Genomic DNA, 21311 nt, shown 5'->3' on the forward strand with positions numbered 1-21311 from the left:
GGGATGAGGGGATGGGTCTGTATCCACTGGGCATCCTGTCCTGCCATGTGTGTGGGCGGGGAAAGCCCCCAGGCAGAGAGATGCAGGTGCTGGCAGGTGGCAGTCAGGCCATGTTACAGAAATGGTAAGGGGGGGGACCTGGGGGGGCCCCCTTGGCAGCGAGGGTTCTGTGTTGCCTTTCTCCTGTTACAGATGAGGATGCTAAGACTCGGCTTTTAAGTAAATTGTGAAAGGTCATTCAAAATCACATGGTGGATAGAGCTGGGTTTTGAATTATCATTTGTCTGACCTCAGCAAATCATTTTGTCCCCTGGTGGTTAGTGGGGATTTGTTTTGTGTTTTGGTGTTTCTGGTTTAAATGAGATTTAAATAGGAGCCAGTTGTTCACCCTCTCAAAATAAGAGAGGGTGACTGAACTGTCCCAAAGGTCCAATCATGAGGGAGGGGAACATGAACATTTTGGGTGTTGGTATTCTCAAGGGCACCTGCCTGTCTTCTTTGCTGGCAGCTCTGGCCTGACCTTGGCGGGAACGTGCAAGCCTCCGTGAGCCAAGGAGGGCACCACGGGGCCAGGTAGCAGGTTGAGTCATGTCTGCTCCACATGTCTGTCACTCACAGTAGAGTGTGAGCTCCGAGCCCACCCCTCTGGGTGCTTTGGACTATTGCCTGAACGTGTTCCCCGTAGCTCACTGGTCCCAGGAGAGAGACGTGTGGAACAGACCCAAACCCTAAACCTGCAGCCAGAGCCCAGCTAGGTCATCCAAACCCTAGGTGACCTGTAGATGTGCATGGGAGAAATAAATGCTTGTCATTGTTTGCAAGGAGATTTCCTGGTTGTTACGCAGTAATAGCTGACTGACACAGGCTTGTCACAGGAACCCACATTCCTCGTGCAACAGTGGCTGTGGGATGGGCTTCGGCCTCTAGAATCACTCTTTTCTATGGTTGTTCCTTGACTTAATGATGGCCAGCTGGAGCCAGCAAGGAAAGTAGCAAAGTGGTCGTGCCCTGCCCAGTCCTTCATCCCCACGGGCACCCACACTTCTGTATCCTAACTCATTCAGTGCCCAGGGAGGAGTACGGGGTGGGGCTGGGATGGGGAGCATTGGGGTATAAGCAGCCCCTTAGAACAATGGGGGACTGAACGGAACGCCTCTGTAGTTCTTGGTCCTGTAAGAGGCGAGGTGTGGCAGATGGTCACATTTCTCTAGAAGAGGGACTGGCAGGTGGGTTATGCAGGCCACAGGGCCCTTGCCTATGCTCTTGCTTTGGGATCTCCATCTCCCTGTTTGGTGGTCTAAACTAAACCTACTTAAGCTCTTAAGGCAATCATTATTTTCTCTTAATGTGGAAAAACTCAGTAACGCTGGCTGTCTGTTCCAGTTGGGGGATCATGTGGTAGTGAAGTACAACAGAAGTATTTTGGAGTTTGACTGGACCTTTCAGATATCACCCAGCCTGGCCTCTTTGTCTTTACTGACATCCAGAGATGTGGGGTGGCTTGCTCAGGCTGAGTTTTAACAGACTCTGGGCCTAGACCGTCAGAGTCCCAGTCCTGGCTCTGCCACTTGTTTTTTGCCATATGCGGGCCTCTCACTGTTGCAGCCTCTCCTGCTGTGGAGCACAGGCTCCAGACGCGCAGGCTCAGCGGCCACGGCTCACGGGCCCAGCCGCTCTGCGGCATGTGGGATCTTCCCAGACCGGGGTATGAACCTGTGTCCCCCACATGGGCAGGCGGACTCTCAACCACTGCGCCACCAGGGAAGCCCTCTGCCACTTGTTAATGCTGTGACTTCAGATGAGTGACTTAACCTTTTGTGCCTAACCTACCTCAAGGGGCTGTGGAGAGGATTAAGTTAAAGCTTGTAAGTTCTTAGAGCAATGGCTGGCATTCAAGGATGTGGAGGGTCAACTGTACTCTGCCATTTTATATAAGGCACTTGAGCACCTGCAAATTTTGGTATCTGTAGGCATCCTGGAACCAAGCCCTCATGGATACTGAGGGAAGATTGTATATGCTAATAAGCACATATATGTTAATATACCATATTGTCTGCTAATGTACTGTCTGCCAAGTAAGTGTTTGTTAATTACTATAGGGCAACTAATTTGTCTACCAGGGATAGAGTCCACTCAGTTTTATGAAGTACCTGTTAGACCCTGTGCTAAGTGCCTGATGGATAAAGCCCAAGAAATTCCCCATCTACAGGGGAAAACAGAGCGGGAACATGGTGCTTCCAGAGTGGCAGAGCTGAGTGGGGAGAGAATTCTATGCCCGTGTACATGGCCTGGAACCTCTGCAAAGGCCCAGGCTGCATCCTCGTTTAAGGTGACATTAAGGTAGGATTATTTCATTTTACAGCTGGAAAAACGGAGACCTGCCTAGAGTCTGCAGCCTGTTGGGGCCCATGGAAAAGACAAATGGTGGATGCTGGGCAGGGGAGGATGGACACTTCCTCTGCAAGAGTGGAAAGACCTCAGGGTGGGGCTGGGTGTGGCCTGATCTTCCAGGCTTCTGCCTCCATGGCCTCAACCCTGTGGCTGGACCCTCGGTGGGAATGGACACCATGATGCCTCCATTACATTTACCTCTGAGGGTTATTGTGAGAAGCTCATGAGAAAATGCAGGTGAAAGTGTTCAGAAAGACCACACACTGTTCTCTAATTGTGGCCTGATTGTGGGTCTCAGTGAGGGTCAGCCGTGCTCTCTCCAGAATGTTGGGAAGTTGGTTTAATTGAGGAGAGCCTCTAAGTGTGTGGGCACCTGTCCACAATGTCTCAAACTTTTCACTTCTTAAAAAAGTCCGTCTTTGGTTTGGCACAAGGACATTTTTCTCCTGGCTTTTCGGGTGCTTCCTGTTTCTGGTTGGTGGGAAATGCTATCAGAATATCCTGTTTGGAACCAGGAAATGTAGAGGGAATGGGAAACAAAAATGAATTTAGGACACAAAGTAAAATAAACGGATGGCGTGTACCCCTAAGTCAAACCGTTTATTTGATAGGAGAATATTGTCATTACTGCCATATGGGATTTGGTTTATATCAGAATGTGTGAGAAAATGAGAAGTTTAGTGGGGTGACAGATGGGCAAAACTCTTCATAAATTAAAGAGCATGCACTGTAAAACATTAGTTGCTATTAACCAAGTTATGGTTACCGAGTCCAAGCTCGCGCTGCTCGCCGCACGACAGGCCAATGAATTGGAGATGAGGTGTTGAGGCAAGGAATACGACTTTAAAACGGAAAGCCGGCACTCTGAGAAGATGGCAGACTAGTGTCTCCGATAAATCATCTTATCCGGGTTTGGATGCCAGTTTCTTTTATAGCACAGAGAGGGGGAGGAGATGAGGAAGTAAAGTAAAAATACCATAAATTTTGCAAATATCTCCTGGAATGGCCAGCCTCCGGTGAAGGGATGTGTTAATTTCTTCTTTCTTGCAGCCATCCACAGGTGAATGGGGTCAGATGGTCTCCCTGTGAGCTGAACAGGAGCACTTTAACATTCAGGCAGAGGGGGCAGGGTTCCCTGAGGCAGGCCATTCTGTATGATTATAATAACAAAAGCAGCGAAAAGCAAAGGTTAAAGGCAAAGAAACAGATCGAACTTAGAATCCCATTTAGCTCTTTCCTGTTACAATGGGATTTTAGGACTCCCGGAAGTGAAGTCAGTGCATTGATAAAATCAAGCGCAGAGATTTCTTTCATCCTTTGCCCTCGAGTCCACTGAGGCAAGAAGCCAGAGCTTGGCAGGAGGGGGGGTTATAAACAGGTCATCTTTATATTCTCACTAATATGGAATAATCTGGGAGCAGCTCAGCTAAATTAACAAAAAGTATTAAAAATAAAACACTGATAAATGCAATTGGGTACCATTGTATATTAGATCTAATTTTAGAATCTGGCTTTACCACTCACTTATTCCTATGAACCTGTAGCTCCTACTTCCTGATTGGGTGACTTTGGGTAGACCCCGCCCCTGGCCTTGAACCTCAGTGCCCACCTCTGTAAAATGGAGGGATTAATCCCTACTTAAGAGGTATTTGGGACTTCCCTGGTGGTCCAGTGGTTAGGAACCGGTACTTTCACCGCGGTGGCCTGGGTTCAATCCCTGATGGGGAACTAAGATCCCACAAGACACGCAGCATGGCCAAAAATAAAAAAAAGAGAGGTATTTGAAGTATATAATGTGCCTAACACAGCTCCTAGCTCAGGGTGAGTACTCAATAAAAGGGAATTTTCTAATTAACTTTTTAAATAGTATCATAGTGTCCTTAAACCTTCTCCGAAGGCGTCCAGCGGTCCTGCTTTAATGAATAATGGCGGGTGGAAAGCTGGGTATTGCTAACCTGATTTTAAGACTCCTTGAAAAGATTATAATTTTAAAAATTCCTTTGAAGATCATATTTGCACAATTTATTTTCTTGGTAAGCTCTCTTTATGTAGATGATCTGAAGTTTAATTCATGCCATGTTTAAATATTCTCAAGTTTGGAATTGCTGGGGTCTTAGTTTATCAAATTTTACCCTGCTTTAAAATTGTCCCATTGATTCCAAATATTTCTGTACCATTTTCTTCGTTATCAGGGGGTGGCCAGGCCTTTAATTCCTAATTGCTTTTGCATCTCTCAAGATGGAGATCATTTCTAGAGAAGGAAATAGATTCCTCTATTTAGATGAGAAGATTCCTCTTCCCCCTTCTAATGTTGAAGGCTGTGGCTCCACAGGGGATACAAATCAATCAAGATCCATTTACAAATGAAAAGCAGTTGAGGTTTTGTTTTGTTGTGTTTTTGTTTTGGAGAGAACCATAAAAGGCTAAGTTAATCCATTTAAAAATTCAAGAACAAGCCCCATAAATTTTTATTAAATAAAGAGCTCTACATTTACATAGGATTTTATGGTTTCCAAAGAGCTTTCATAAACATTATCTCATTTAAGTAAATGCAGCAAATTTAAAAAAGCAGATGCAGTTCTGTAGTATGCCCAATTAATGTGGAGGGGGACCCTGAGAGGGAGGGTGGCTGGAGGGGACAGCCAGGGCCAAGCCTCTGGCAGTGGCTCTTGGAGCTCAGGGAGACCCATCAAGCTTTCCCTCTGGTGCTAAGAATTCTTATCTTGGGCATAAATATATTCTACACTTCAAACATGTTTTCATACATTGTGTGGAATTATTGACTTAAACTATGACTTAAACTACTTAAATTATGTCATCTAATAGTTTCCTTATGGATATTCAAATGTTATGAATCTCCTCTTCTAAAATTACATATCTGTGTGATGGATGTCTTAGGCTTCTTCCTTTTAGAGACACTAACAGATTCAGAGTCACCAAATATTTATCAAGCACCTACTGGGTTCCAGGTGTTGTGCTAGGTATTTAACATTTATGATCTTACTGAGTAATCACATCATGGGGGTGGTTTAAGTATTCTTATCCCCATTGTACAGATGAGAAAACTGAAGCTTAGGGAGGTTGATGAAGGTCACAGGCTTATTAAGCAGAAGAAGGGTGGTGGCTATTAAGTTCAGAACACGTTTCTTTTTTTTTTTCCATTTAGGCTGTGGTCCTTGTAACTGAGGGCTGTTTTATATATTTAAATACTTTTTATCACTAGATTTCTGTCTACCTGATTTCATTGTCCTCCGAATTGTTTTTTTTTTTTTTTTTTTCCTTTGCGGGCCTCTCTCTGTTGTGACCTCTTCCCTTGCGGTGCTCCGGACGCACAGGCCCAGAGGCCATGGCTCACGGGCCCAGCCGCTCCGCAGCATGTGGGATCCTCCTGGACCGGGGCACGAACCCGTGTCCCCTGCATCAGCAGGTGGACTCTCAACCACTGGACCACCAGGGAAGCCCTGTTGTTGTTTTTTAATTGAAGTATAGTTGATTTACAATGTTGTGTTAGTTTCAGGTTACAGCAAAGTGATATATATATAAAATATATATTATATATATCATATATATGATATATACATAATATATATATCTCATATATATTCTTTTTCACATTCTTTTCCCTTAAAGGTTATTACAAAATATTCAGTATAGTTTCCTGTGCTATACAGTAGGTCCTTGTTGGTCATCTCTTTTATATATAGTAGTGTGTGTATGTTAATCCCAAACTCCTAATTTATCCCTCCCCACCTCTTCCCCTTTGGTAAATTTGTTTCTATGTCTCTGGGTCTGTTTTTGTTTTGTATATAAGTTCTTAAGTATAATCAAATTGTTTAATTATCAGTTGGTTAGTATTCACTCAGAAATTGAGCAAAAATTCAGACACTAAGACTGGAAAGTTATTTTTTTCTCTGATATTTTATTTCATGGCTAAGCTAAGGAACTATGGAAAGATAATTTTAAAATTGATGTGTTAGAAAGACTAGCTTTGAAAGATGAAACTTTCTCAAATGGTTAAAAGGAAGAGAGCTCAGTAGGAAGAATATATGTTACACTGTATGTAAATCTTGATCTTTCCATGGGTTGGTTTTATCCCGCCAGTGTTTTGGGAAGAGTGCAGGAAGCGACTCCACCCAGGCTAATTCTTGAATGAATTAAATTCATTAGTGTACGTTCCATGCATTGAGTTGTGGGTTATGAACATTTGGAAACCAGTATCTTTTCCTCTCTCAATTGCCTGCTGTTTAGACAGGGTTTAGTAAAACCAGCAGCTCAACCAAGAAAAATACTACAATTTTTAGACTGGAGGAGCCATGCAACTTAATGAATCAAAGTGTGTGACGCAGGCCACATAATTCAGACCCACCCACGGCAGAAAGACAGAGCTTTCCAACCCGTTCCCAGCTCGTCCAAGGGATGTTTGGGCCCCCTCGTTCCACCACATCTTGCTTCCCTGATTCAGTTGCCCCACATTTAACAGAGTCAGGTTTGTTACAGCATCCATGAGGTGCTGTGGTGCCAAGCCCGGTTCTCCCTTGCTGCTTCGAGGTGGATAAACGTTTTGTTCCACAGCGGAGAGGGAGGAAACTGGCATGTTGTGGTTCTCTCTCCCCGGCCACGTCCTCGGAGCCTTTGGAGACTGAATGGAAGTGCCCAGGAGTGGCCTGGTGCCTCTGTGTGTGCAGGAGCAGTTCTTCTTGAGAACACAGGAGGCTGGAGGTCCTGCCCCAGCCCTCCGCCCTCTACTTCCTGGACCTCTCCGCAGAGGGAGGGTGTGTGACCTGGGGATGCTGTGATGGGACAGCCCCTTGTCTCCACACTCACCCCCCTTCTCATAGCTCTGTGGTAGAGGATCTCCTGCCTTCTCCAGTATAGGCAAGCAAAATCGAGTTTCTAGCATACGGGAATGATAGATTGCCCTATGTATATAATTTTTGAAGAAGAAGAAAGGCCTGTACTTTAGAACTGGATTAGATCGAGAAACTACAACCTGCCCTTTATATATATATATACACACACACACACACACACACACACACACACATATATACACACATAAATACAAAATATATAAAATATTTAAAAATATATATGTATTTTATATATTTATATATATTATATATATATATATTTTTGCAGAAGGTATCAGGTTAAAATAACAGTGGTGTCCTTAACTCATGGAAATAGCACTCAACAGAGTGAAAACAACTGAAGCATGCTGTGGTCCAGGATCCAGTGTATCTGGCCAGCATCTCTTGGGAAGCCCCCATAGCCCAGGCCTGGGCCCTAAGGGCCACCACTGCACCCTGAGATGCCAGTTTACCTGTTGTGTGGCCTTGTTCACTTTACAAAGTCTTTCTTAGATCACTTCTCACTTAATCAGGATTTTTTGAATATCTGGTAGGCCAGCACAATGTGGATGTTTGATTTTTACTGGAAAGGAGCAGGCCAGGCACAGAACTTGACTTGGGGTTTGGGTGGCTGTGCTCGCACAATGGTGCTGAGTCTTACGATGTGGTTGATCAGGAATAGCTTTGAAGTGTTCTGTGAAGCCTGCTCACGTCACTTCTTCACAGGAGTTTGGCTTTTAGAAGAAGAGCACTTTGTACCAGGAGGGCCAGGCTTGGACACAGGCTCAGTGTCTCCCAGCGTGGGCTGTCCCATCTGTGTCCTCAGATCTTTGAGGACAGTCCGTGAAGGATCATGCCAGGGGGTGGGCAGGGATTAAAGAACCGGTTCTGAATATTCTGTGCAGTTTCTCTTGAGGCCCAAGAGGGAGATGGAATTGCCCAAGGCAGAATCAGTCAACCTAGGTTTGGGAAGCCCAGAAAAATCCATCCTGTGTGTACTTGCCCTGCTCCAGTCACACCTACTTCCATCCTTAGGCCTCTGGGGTCAGTGATGCCACCGATTGGATTCCCAGGACACAAATCCTCTTCAAGCAAGCCTGGGGTGGAGGTCACAGAGCCTGATGGACTGGAGGACAGAGGGTAGGGCTGGGAGGTCAGGGGGCACAGAGGTCCAAGGAGAGCAAGTTGGAGAGTCCAGGTGCTCAGTGGCTGAAAGAATGTGCCAGATCCTCTTGCATCTCCGCCTGGGGCCTCGGGTCTGGGCACGGATGGCAGCGCCCACACCTTCCCTCAGCAAAGCCTCACCTGCACACACTGTACCTTACACTGGGCTGGTGTTGGGGGCACTGAGATGGGTGAACTCATCTCGGTGTTGAATAAACTATGTGATGAACAAACACATTTTGAGATGGGGAGAGGGTATCACTTACCTTTACCTACAAGGTCACCTGGGCACAGAAGCTGAGGAGGGGTTCTGGAAGGCTGTGGAATGTGAAATGTCAGATACACATACCAGTGGAGCCTTCCTAGACTGGAGTTGCCACAGCTGCCCCCCAAAGTGTGTGATGCTGTGGGGAGCGAGGAAGCATAGGACTGGATCCTGTTCCAGGTTGAAGGGGTTAATCAGAGTACAGGCATTTCTGGGCAGTCAGAACATGGCCTGTCCTCTCAGGAGCCATGGGTGCTTGTCAGGAGCCCCACGTGGTTTGATTCCTTGCTCTAGAGCAAGCTGCGAAGGCAGGTGTAGACCCTGGGGTTTCAGGAATGTCGGGGCCGGTGAGATGGTGACTGCTTCCCGTATGTGAGGCCCACAGACCTCGGAAGAGGCCATCCCAGGTTGGGGAGCCGGGCTGACCTCTGAACGGTGCCACGATGCCGGCTGAGTGCTGGTCAAAGGGATTCCCCTGCGGTCCTTTGGCCTGGGGTGGGGTTGGGACCCTCCCAGCTCCCAGAATGGCTGTGGTCACCTCAGGAACCGGGGGCCTGCTCCTGGCTTAGCACTCGCCAGCAGAGTGTGGGGATGGGGTAGAGAAAGACAAGTTTTCCCGTCTAGTTTTGGAGCCCCTGTCACAAAAGAGATCTTGGGACTGTTTTCTTTAAAACATGAAAGATTCCCACATAATTCCTATTCATGTCCTAAATTTATGAGGCTGAACTCGAGTGTCCTGCACTGTAGTTTCCTTCAGCTCGTGGGTGCTGAATTTTCTTTCTGTGTTTCATTTGTCTGAGACTTACAGTCGGGTCAGTGGGTGGATATGCTTTTCGCCAGACCTTCCACATTTAATATGACTGTTTGTTCCGGTTGGGACATTTTGACCCTTTTTGCCATTGTGCTATTTGATACAGGATTTACTAGTTTTTATGGTTTCTTGCCATCGTACAATTTGATGCAGGATCTCTTTATGACTTCGCATAAGTCCCGCTCCTGGCCCTGGTGCAAGATTTTGCAGAGAAGTGTGTTCTACTGTCACTGGGTTGCTTTCTGGCAGGGCTGTGAGTTCTCTTTGTAATAACAGGACAAGGTAGGAGGAACTGATTTAGCCCTCCCCTGGAAGAGGAGTAACTCCATTGACATTCTGTTGTAATTTAGCAGTTGGTTAATGGCCACTTACTGGAGAATGTTACCAGGCTCTGCAGTGAGTGTTGTTAGAAAATGAATTCCTCTGTGTATTTCCCCAGGGCCCTTCTGCTTCTCCTCCAGGACATAACTCTGGAACCACAGGAAGTGGCACTGTGTTGCAATCACAGCTTCACTGTTCCTTTGTATTATTTATTTTGTGTTTCAGAATTAAGTATATTGCTTTTAATGGAACCAGAGACTTGTCAGGAGCCCAGGGGGTGACATGGGGGTCACTGGGTCATTTTACTGGGTCTCTTGGACCTGAAGGTGCCCAGAGGCAGCCGTGAGCCTCTGTCCAGCAATGTCAGTTTCACATGTAATTAGAGTCACTTAAGCTGAACATAACTCCATCTCCATGCCTTTACCCATGTCATTATTTCACATGGCTTGTCACCTTCTGGGTTTTGTGTAATCACTCACTGCAAAACCTTTGATCAGCCACAGAGGTGAAAGAATGTGAATTTCTGAGTCTGCCGAACTTGGATAGAATTCTGGCTTTGTGACCTCGGATGAATCACTTGAACTCTCTGAGCCTCAGGGGTTTTACCTGTTAACAAATGGTGATGATCCCTCCCAGGGATGAGGGATTGATGAAATGGTGAGTGGGCACAGCTGACACAGTGCCCAGAACATGCTAAACTTAAAATGCCAACTGAAATATGAAACAGTAGCAACAGAGTTCCCGTTTGTTGGGTCGGAGTATTAGGAGCTGAGGGACAGGTGGGGGAAGAGAACTTATCTTGTTGTTTTCTTTTGGATCCATTTGTGGAGGGAGAAAGAGATCTCCCCTTTTCCTTCCACACAAGGAGGACAAGAGGTGTCAGTGATGGTGTCACCGTGCTCTGGGGCCAGTCCGGCGGAGTCCCCTCTTCCCACAGCCCCTGGGCTCTGAGGGCTAGTTTCTGGTCACATGGTGGAAAGCATATTGCCTCCAGCTGGATGGAGTATCTTTTGGGGAGGCTTGGTCGTCTCCCAGGCGACTCCACACTGGGATGGCCACATCATTCCATCTCTGTGTCGTGTTTTCAGTTCTTTCTTCCTCCTGGGGCTTCCGTCCTTTCTGAAGTGAATGAGATAATTGTCACTGGCCTCCCACTTAATTACCGTGGCTGCTGCTTCTCCTTTCCCACATGCACAGAGGAAGCCCATCGGGGCACTTGGCAGCCTCACTACCTGATGGCACCAGAGCCTGGATTTTTGAGGTCTGGTGGATTCCTGAGACTTTTCTCTGCGCCCCAGTCTGGACGGCGTCCCTGGGCCGGGCCTGCGGCCGCACTCAAGAACATGCCCAGCATGCTCAGGCACTCCGCACACAACTGGCACACACTGATGAGGCTGTGGTTTGCTTCTCTTCCCTCCCCTCCCCCTCTAGAGTATAAGAAGAAGTATGGAGAGGAACATGGCTCCTGCCAGGCTGGGATAGCGGGCTTCTTCACTGAGGTGGGTATCACTCTTTGGGCCTTTCTCTTCTCTCATGGGTGTTCATTTCCTGCATGGCTTCCCATCATATGGTAGATTAAAGTCCAAGCTCTGTGTCTTGGCCCATGGGCCTGACTTTCTCCTTCACTCATCAGAGGACAACCCAGAGCTGTGGGAGGGGATGGGACAGTGAGGGGGAGAAAAGGCCTATGACACCCACTGGTTTCAGCTGCTGCTGAATCATGCCAGATCCTTACTAGCATCATTATTACAGAGGTCCCCACGCATAGTGTTTTGTGCACAAGTGCACATTTCTGTAGGTGAGCTGCACAGTAGAGGAACTGCTGTGTCAGAAGCCCTTCAAAATGTGATTTTGACACATGCTGGCAAATTGCACTCCAGAAACATTTACCAGTTGACACTCTCCCCAGTTGTGTGTCATTGTCCCTATACCCTCTAACCAATACTTAAAATTTTTGTCATTAAAAAAAATGACATTGTGTTTTAATGGCTCTTTACCTAATTATTCGTGCAGTTGAGTATCCTTTTCAAATATAGGCCATTTGTGTTTATTTTTTCTGGAAATTGCCTGTTTAAAGTTCTTTGCCCATTATTATGTTATTTTTTAACTGTTGTTTTACTGATTTTTAGGATCTTGTATTTTCAATAGTAATCTCATATCTCTTGAATGTGTTACAATATTTTTCACCAGTCTTTTACCTGATTTTTAAGTTTGCTTAATGGTGTCTTTACTATATGGGCATTGAACATTCATATTTGGTCAAATCTGTCAGTCTTTTTCTTTCGGGATTTTAGACCTCTCTGTTAGGAAGGTCATCCCCATCCTAAGATTATGAAATATTCACGTGTATTTTTTTCTGCCACTTTTATAGGTTAAAAAATATTTAAATCTTTAATCCATCTTAGATTTATGCGGGCAGACATTATACGGGAGAAATGAACTTCACTGTTTTCCTAAATGTGTGGTTGGTTCTTTTTTTTTTTAAAATAAATTTTTTTATTTTATTTATTTTAAGTTTTTTGGCTGCATTGGGTCTTCGTTAATGTGCGCGGGCTTTCTCTAGTGGCGGCGAACCGGGGCTACTCTTCGTTATGGTGCGCGGGCTTCTTATTGTGGTGGCTTCTCTTGTTGCGGAGCATGGGCTTTAGGCGTGTGGGCTTCAGTAGTTGTGGCTTGCGGGCTCTAGAGTACAGGCTCAGTAGTTGTGGCGCATGGGCTTAGTTGCTCCACGGCATGTGGGATCTTCTGGAACCAGGGCTCGAACCTGTGTCCCCTGCACTGGCAGGTGGATTCTTTTTTTTTTTTTGCGGTACACGGGCCTCTCACTGTTGTGGTCTCTCCTGTTGTGCACAGGCCCCAGACGCGCAGGCCCAGCGGCCATGGCTCACGGGCCTAGCCGCTCTGCGGCATGTGGGATCTTCCCGGACTGGGGCACGAACCCTTGTCCCCTGCATCGGCAGGCGGACTCTCAACCACTGCACCACCAGGGAAGCCTCGGCAGGCAGATTCTTAACCACTGCGCCACCAGGGAAGCCCTGGTTGGTTGTTCTGATACTGGTTTGTTAAATGTTTTCTTTGTCCCCATTGATTTGAGATACCATCCTGCCATATGCCAAGGTTACCCATCTTCCATCTCAGTAAGCATATAGAGGGTGTAATTTCTATGGCTGTTGTTCCTCCATTGAGATGTAGCAAGTATGACTCAATGCAGGAAGCAGCAGGGAACTGCTATAAGTTTACAGACACAGTGATGGCAGTGCCGTAAGAAAATCTATTTGGGCTTGTCTTGTGCCCAGGTGTCTGGAAGTGGGAGAGCCTGGAGGAGGCCAGGTTGGAGGCTGTGTTGTGGTGCAGCCACAAAGGGACAGGGCAGCCTATGGGATGTTTTAGGAATAAATATGATGAGGGGAGTCAGAAAATATGAAGGCAGTATCAGTGGGCTGGGTGACCATAGGACTATGGCCACAGAGGACTGAGGCGGGGAGGAAGGAGGTTTTATGCCAGGTTTCTGGGGAACAGTGGTACCGGTGGAAAGGGGGCTGCCCAAGGAAGAATCCACTGGGAGAGGTAAACTGATGGGTCTGCTGTATACACATGCCATGTGAGGTGAGGGGATGGGACACTCACATAGATGTTTTTAGAATCCAGCCTTGATTTGGCCAATGCTAGTATGTTTCTGAGGGGACTGGGTATGCTTAGCATAGGGCCGGGGTTGGGGGACTCTGAGCAGAATGTCTCCTGTAGGCAGTGGGAGGAGAAAGTCAAGTCATTGCAGAAATGAGAACTCATTGGAGATGTTGGTGGGGAGCTAGGGGAGAGGAAGAGTCCCTGGGAAGGGATGTCTGCAGCCAGAGAGGGAAGACGAGGGCACTGGGGCTGGGGGGAGGAGGAGGAGGAGGAAGGACAAGGGTGTGGAGGGGAACTCGGGGGGCCGTGCCAGCTCCGGATTACCAGAGGACCTGCTGGGACTCCAGAGCCTGAGGGAAGCAGGGTGCGGGCAGCAGTGGGGCTGGTGCGTGGAGCACTGCAGGGAGTCGGGGGGCAGTGAGCAGGAGGGCTCGGTCCTGAACCGGCCACTCGGGGCCTTGGCCTCTGCTTCAGTTCCCAGGCTTTTGGCCTCCCTAAACAGGAGGTCTTTGAACTCCCAGTCTCCCTCGTTTCTGGAACTTCAGCTGTTGGAGGCCGAGCAGGAAATATGGTTGAAGGGGTCAGGCAGCACTGTGCCCCTCTCCTGCCCTCCTGCTGACCTTGTTACTTGGGTTTGCCTTTGCTGGGAGCTGGACTGTCCCTGCACAGGGCGGACAGCTGCCTCCCAAGCTGGACGTAGTTCTGTGGCCTTCCGGTCATGGCCATGTTGCCCCAAACTACTCTGGCCCAAGGCGACTGCTTGACCTGAACGTCAGTGACCCTGGGGTTATCAAAGCTGTTTGAGTTATGGACACTGCATGAATTTTAGCCCAGCGTTGAGGACAAGGGAGAACTTCCCGGGAACATATTTATTTTTGTAGCCTAGGATAACAGAGGTAGATACTTCTAAGCAGCAAGAGAAGACTTGGCCCAACCCTGCTGGTGTCAGGGCACCACTGTGAGAGCCTGGGGACATCTGGGTGGAAATCCATCCGGCACAGACTTCTGTCACAGATTCTGAGGACTATTCTGCCCCCTGCTTGTGCCAACCTACAGGGCACAGAGAAAAGCCCCCCAGGCTCCTCTCAGGCAGCTCCAGGTACCCGTGTGCCTCAGGAGGTTCTGCCCCTTGCTAAAGGCCCATGCTGTTGATGGATGGAGTTTTGCACACATGATTTAGGCAGTGGTGGCCTTGGGCTTTTGGAGAAGCTTGCACTTCTGTGTGTTGCATTTGCATTGTCTGTTCCTGGGTGGTGAGGAGCCAAGCATTGATCACATTTTCCTGGCACTTGTGGACAGTGTCAAAAGGCCCCAGGCTGCAACCACAGCGGATGGAAAAAGCCAAATAGGAGGGAATTCCAGGGAGATGCTGTTTCCCTGCCCCCAGCCACAAGGGTCTCAGGCTGGGCCTCAGTTTACCTAGTTTGAACTGCAGGGAGAAGGGGGCATAAACAGTAAGAGGAGAGGGAAAGAAACCAAAAGCTGTTGGTTTTAAAGGTTTTTGAGGAGAGGGATGACCTTGTTTTATTCTCTTTGTAATGTTTGAGAGAGGGGATACAGCGATATGTTAGACATACATTTCTCGACTTTTATCCTGGATTAATCTGAATCATCAGAAAACAACACGTCCACTACCTGGTGTCCCCAAGAGCCTTATAGGCCTCTGGTGGTGCTCAAAGCTTTGGCTCGTGAAGAGCTGCTGGTTATGGCTGGCACTGGGGATACTGCTCATTTTGTCTTTCTGTGCTCTTTGTGTTCGGGCACTGATTACAGCGTCCTTTCTGAGCTTAAGACCAAGGAGAAAGTCTCCCTTCTCTGATGATCATTTGTCTTTCTCATGCCCCTTCTAGAACCAGCACAGTCCCTTACACAGAACAGATGACTATAAGGGGAATGAATGAACGCACTGCCCATGTTTTCCCAAGGATGTGTCCTAAGTGCAGAAAGTGATATATTTTTATAAAACAGTGAGATACCCCTGAGGGTATCCGGTTTCTCATCCTCATAGCATCCTTGGAGATGGATTGGATCTCAGAAACTTAAAGTGAAGTGCTTCTCAATGGTCATTCTTGGTCCACACCTTCATGAATTATCAACAGCAAACCATTCAGGCAGGAGTCTGGTGGCTTTCCTTCCAGCCATGCTCACACCCTGTTCTTTGGTAAGGTTCTTACCGAATTGACCATAGAACATGTGTTGTTCAAAGTTTTGTCCTGATACTGCTGCTGCCACACACGTGCTCTCCTTTCTGTGTGGTCTGTCCTCCTCTCTCTGCTGTTCTATTAAGATGGCTCTGGCTTTTTCAGACATTTGCTCCCAGGGAATTCAGTGTCACTTTATGAAATGTCAACAGAAACTCAGAATTCTTAGGGCGGGATCTAGCCTCCAGGGACTTGTTGGAAACCAGCAGCTTCTGACAGTGGTGAGGCCAGCTCTGTAGAGAGGGGCCAGCCTGGAAGGATGTTTCTGAAGTATAACAGTGTGGGGACCCTAGAGGCCAAGAGTGGTGTGTGTGTGTCAGTAACAAGAGCATGACCTGTACAGTGTCCAGCATCTCCATGAGCCCAGAAGGCCTGTATCTTTGGGGTTTTTGTACAGCTGAGGGGTTTCCTCTAAAACTGCCTTTATTTTAACCCTTTTGGGTAAATTTTTTCTAAACATTCTGTACATTTCCTTGTTGCCTTACCCTGGGAATGTTTTACAAAGGGATTTGATTGATCTGTGGATCTGGTATAAGTAGGAGATGCTTAATAAATATTGTGGAGTGAAAAGTTAATGAATTTGTTAGAAAAATAATTTTTATTATTTCTTACTGCAGTGTAGATACTTTAGAAAATATAGATAATCAAAGAGAAGGGATTTCCTGTTGGGGAAGATTGGGGAAGGAAAGCCTCGATAATGTCTTTCTCTATTGGGCTTATTTCACTGAGCATAATGCCCTCCAAGTTCATCCATTTTGCTGCAAATGGCAAAATTTCATTCTTTTTTATGGCTGAGTCATATTCCGTTGTCTATATGTATCACATCTTCTCTATCTGTTCATCTGTGGATGGACACTTAGATTGCTTCCGTATATTGGCTATTATAAATAATGCTGCTATGAACATTGGGGTGCTTCCTGGGCCTGTTTTAATAGTAGTGCTGTGTCTTGCTGTCTGTGGTCTCTTCTCTCCCCAGTCCACATCTTTCCTGTAGTGGGCCTCTCTGCTCTCCTGTTTTCGTTGTTTTGACTTCGCAATGAGCCTTTAGTGGCCAGAAAACCCAGCTTCAGAACCATTCCTGAGAATGAGGACTGGAGGGGATTTCTCTGGAGTGTCAGTACATCTTCTTTATCCATTCATCTGTTGATGGACGCATAGGTTGCTTCCATATTTTGGCAATTGTAAATCATTATGAATATGAAATTTTTTTTATTGCTCAGGTGAAGAAATTTTCTGGTGTGGCATCTTTACTTAAATTACGAGTTCTTTGTTGTGATTGTGGGTCTCACCACACCGCCTTCTCCCCTCTTCAGTTTCCTTCCCTGTTTACCTTTGGGTTTCTCTTCCATAGGAGCTGGTGGTGATGGGTGCCCCAGGGTCATTTTATTGGGCTGGGACGGTCAAAGTGCTGAACCTCACAGACAACACCTATTTCAAACTAAATGATGAAGTGATCATGAACAGGAGGTACACCTACCTGGGTGAGTAGCTCAAGGAGGTGACAGGTAAGAAAGGGGAAGTGGGAGTGATTACCACCAAGCTTGCCAGTGATTGCTTTACTGGTGGAAAGAAGAGTTCGTTGGCTTTAACATCTGCTGTTCTACTTAGTTGCACTTTTAGCCAAGGGCACCACAACATTGAGCTCCACACATATCAGGTAGAGAGAGGAGAACAAAAGACGGGACTGAATTAAAGCTGTGTGATTTAATTAAAAAACTGACAGGTGAACCTCCAAGGAAGCAAACATTTTCTTTTCCTATTTTAGCAATTACTCGGGTTCAGATGATTAGATACAAAACGAGTGTGAGAGAATCCTGTTTTTCCATGACTTTCCTTTGGATGAGGTCTCTGCTTTCTGGTCACAAAACTGGTTGCAGGTAGAAATAATAAGAACCAGAAATTAGCATGATGGATGGCAACCTAATCCTGAGGTTTAATTAAAGGCTCAGAAAAACTTATATTTTCTTAACCGTTTTAATCCTCTAGAAGGAAGGTAGACACAACTTAAGTTAGCAGCCACCAGGCCAGAATGACTCTGGACAAGACCATGCTTATTGGTGAACAGAGAGAGGCTGTCTTTACTTGTGTAAAAGACAATTTGACATGGCTCTTTTCTTTAATTCAGGCCCTAAATGCTGTAATTCTGGGCTGAAAATGAAGCTAAATTTAGCAAGGCCTAACGATGAGAAAACAATGTTCTTTCACACTCATTACGCTTAACTTAAATCTGGGGGAGTCCCTGACACGCTTTTTGTATGGAGATTTGCTTGTGAGTTGGAAGGAGGGACTGGCTGACTTGTCTTTTCCCCTCTAAGTCTTTTGCCCAGTAGCACCGACTGTGATACCTTTACTCAGAGTCTTTGGGGTGTTTGCTGCTCTGCACGCCCAGCTCCTTAAATGCTGTCATTTATTGGGGACTTACTCCATGCCAGGCTCTGCATGTGAAAGAAACCGAGGTACAAAGAAGTCATTTAACTTGCTGAGGTCCCATGGTTCATCAGTAGCAAAGTGGGGGTTTAAACCTGTGGTTTCTGAGCCCAGAGTCTAGGTGCCGAGCTGCCCACCTGTGTATGCTCTGCAGACAGCCCCGCCCGCTGGTGTGGACCCCTCGCTGGGCTGGGAGCACCTTGGAGGAGGGGAGTTTGTCTGACATTTCCAGGACTTGGTATAGTGTCTGGTGCAGAAGAGGGAGTCAACACATGTTTATTAGGTCAGAGAATGAAGAGAAGGCAGAAAAGAACCCAGTTTGGACGTGGCTTTGGGGTCGATAGGTCCTCTGAGCCTCAGGGCCCGTGGCTCCTTCCTGTGTGCCAAGTAGAGGCCTTCATGCTGTGGGATTGCAAGACTCACTTGAAGCTCTGATGTCACTCATAATAGTCTTAGGGAACGTGAGCCTCCAGTCTGAGAGAAATCAGCCACCTGGTGAGTAAGAGTTGATCATAATATGACACCATTACAAAATGCAAGCAGCTTATGGTCATAACATTAGGATTTGAGGATGAGGAAAAGGTTTGTAGAATATACAGCAGCCTGTACAGGGTTTTTACTGCCGGCAGGGCTCTCAGAAAGCAGGAGACATTTAGACTAAGCTCAGACAACTTTTACCTTTGTTTCTAGATTCTTTCTGCGTCCGCGGATTCTTTGCTCCATCATCCATCTATCCACCGACCCACTGTCAGCTTTTTTCTGGCTCTTCTTAGGAGTGGGTGTGCATAATGGTTCACGGCAAGGGATTTGGAGACACACAGATTGGATTTGAATCTTGCTGTGTGATCTTGGGTGTGTTGCTTACCCACATTTAGTCCCTGTTTCCGTATCTGTGAAATAGAGTTGGGAGATTAAAAGAGACAGTGGCATCTGAAGACATGTGTAAGAATGTTCATAGCAGCTTTATTCACAATAAAGCTGAAATAACTGGAAACAACCTAAACGTCCAGCAATAGGAGAATAAAGACATTATGATATCATCATACAATGGAACATACTCATCCATAAAAAGAAACTAGTACCATACTCAACAGCATGGATGAACCTCACACAAGTTACGTTGAGGGAAGTTTGGAACAGGCACACGTAGTATATGGTGACAGAAATCAGGAGAGGGGTGACCCGTGCAGGGGGCAGGGTAGTGACTGGGAGAGGGAATGAGGGAATGTTTTGGGCTCGTGGTTCTGTGGTTATAGTCACTCTGGCTGGTGATGTCCATGTGTACACACTTGTTAAATTCTACACTTTAGATGTGTGTACTTTACTGTATGAAAATTGTATCTCAAAAAGGAAAAAATAGATGTGGAGTATTTAGCACAGCACCTGTTCCAAAGAGGACACTCAGAAAGCACTCTTTCCTGCCCTGGAGTCCTTGTGAACATGTCTTTTTGTGAGATGAGCCATTCCAGCGTGAGAAGACTGACAGCTGCCATTTATTCCCTGATAATTTATGTTCTAAGAATAACTGGATCATAATTGTCCAGATAAGGGATGCTTGAGAAGCACTGTCCTCTGATGGATCTTCTTTCTCCGCCCCTTCCTTGGTTTCTCCCCATCTTCTGCAGGTTATGCAGTTACTGCCGGACACTTTTCTCATGTGTCCACCACCGATGTGGTAGGAGGTGCCCCTCAGGACGAAGGCATTGGGAAGGTGAGGAGCAAAGTCTACGGAATAGCACGGGGTCAGATGGGGGGAGCATGCTGCCGCTCTTTTCGAGGTTTGTCAATTCACTTTGATGTGAACATTCTCCTGGGCGGCTGGCAGGTAAGTGATGAAATATTGAGGAATCATCTGTTCATCTCCAACAGCCTCTTTTGAGAATTTACTTTGAAAACTTCATCCGAGTATGAATACTATTCCCAGACCTCTCCATTCTCTGCACTTTGTCATCTGAGAATGTTTTTCATGGCTGATGCTGTGTGTGTGAGAGATGATTAAGATTGACCCGTGGTATTGTGCCATTCTCCAAAGGAAGGGTGTCCAGCGCTACCCGACTTCAAACCCTCCCCTCTCCCAAATCCTTTCCAAGTTTGACTTAATGGAACCAGGTCTAATCCCAGATATCTTTGGGGCCTTTTTATTTATCTTTAGGCCTAGATTCTCACATTTTTTCCTCCAATGTTTTAGAAACAAGACCAATTCAGCCCAGAGGCTAGACTGGGAATATACGGGTCTCTTTCCCTAAAGTATCTGCCCAGAGTATAGAAAAGACCCCATGGATCTAGGACCGTCAGAATCCCTTTGGGAATCATGGCATCTATGGGGCCTGAAATATGGAGGACTATGTTTGTTGGATCTTTAGCTCCAGGCTACAGGAAGTCCAGTTGAGTCGATCCAGATTAGTCAGGAATACGCATTTTAACAAGCTCCATAGTTTGTTTGATAGTTACGACTGAAGAGAGGAATGGTCTTTGGGTCAGAGCCCATAAGGGGTGGACCTTTGATAGAATCTGGCTATATCTCTGGGGGCTTGGAAAAGTGGATTCTGGAGAGGCCCAGACAGAGACCACTGGTAACTGGAGCGTTCGGCCAGGATGTCAGTCTGATCAGCGGACAAGGCGTGACTGCTGGGCATTCATGAGGGTCGTTTTCCTGGATCCTCCTGGGCAGGAGTTAGGAGTCAACACTCAGATTTCTGGAGCACATGCCTCCCTCCCTGTTAACACCGATGCTATTTTCCTTGAAAACGAAGCCACGGTAAAAACCCAGGGCCCTGAGCACAGGGAGGGTGTGCAGATGAACTCTGATAACTTCCAGCAAGGGATGAGTCTTTCCAAGTCACATGAATTCCTCTGTGTGGTGGAGGGACAGAGCCAAGGGCTGTCCCCACATTGATAATCTCTTCTGGGGGAGGAGCTGCGTGTGGCCAGGCATCTCTGTAGCCGGTAAACACGCCTACCTCCCAATTCACAGCAGTGTGGATGCCTCAGTGCTGCTGACAGCAGCTTTGTTTTGTTTTAAATCACCAGTTACAGAAAACTTGATCTAATTGTCTTCTCTTCAGGTGGTTGGGATAACTGTATAGTCCCTGTCAAGCCTTAGGATGAGAATGGTACTTAAAACGGATAGAGCCAGGCAGAGGGCACCCTGGATCTAGTTAACAAAGATGAACATAAAAATGCTGCTTTCAGCTGGAACCCCTGAGAGGTGCTGGGGAGACTGGTCATAGTTGGCAAAGTTGCTGACGGTTCCA

The 21311-nt window shown here is 46.7% G+C and overlaps 1 protein-coding gene across 3 annotated transcripts in view; it reads left to right on the forward strand.

Moving 5' to 3' along the window:
• Nucleotides 1-21311, forward strand: part of ITGA9 (integrin subunit alpha 9) — a 353362-nt gene that overhangs the window by 33211 nt on the left and 298840 nt on the right. For all 3 annotated transcript variants that reach the window (XM_079933602.1, XM_079933603.1, XM_079933604.1), the window contains 3 exons: nucleotides 11234-11301; nucleotides 16982-17111; nucleotides 19683-19768. In XM_079933602.1, the coding sequence (XP_079789728.1) occupies nucleotides 11234-11301; nucleotides 16982-17111; nucleotides 19683-19768 (284 nt within the window). The remainder of the gene's footprint in view (nucleotides 1-11233; nucleotides 11302-16981; nucleotides 17112-19682; nucleotides 19769-21311) is intronic.

The sequence above is a fragment of the Stenella coeruleoalba genome (assembly GCF_951394435.1).
Source record: "Stenella coeruleoalba genome assembly, chromosome: 10".
Classification (NCBI taxonomy): Eukaryota; Metazoa; Chordata; class Mammalia; order Artiodactyla; family Delphinidae; genus Stenella; species Stenella coeruleoalba.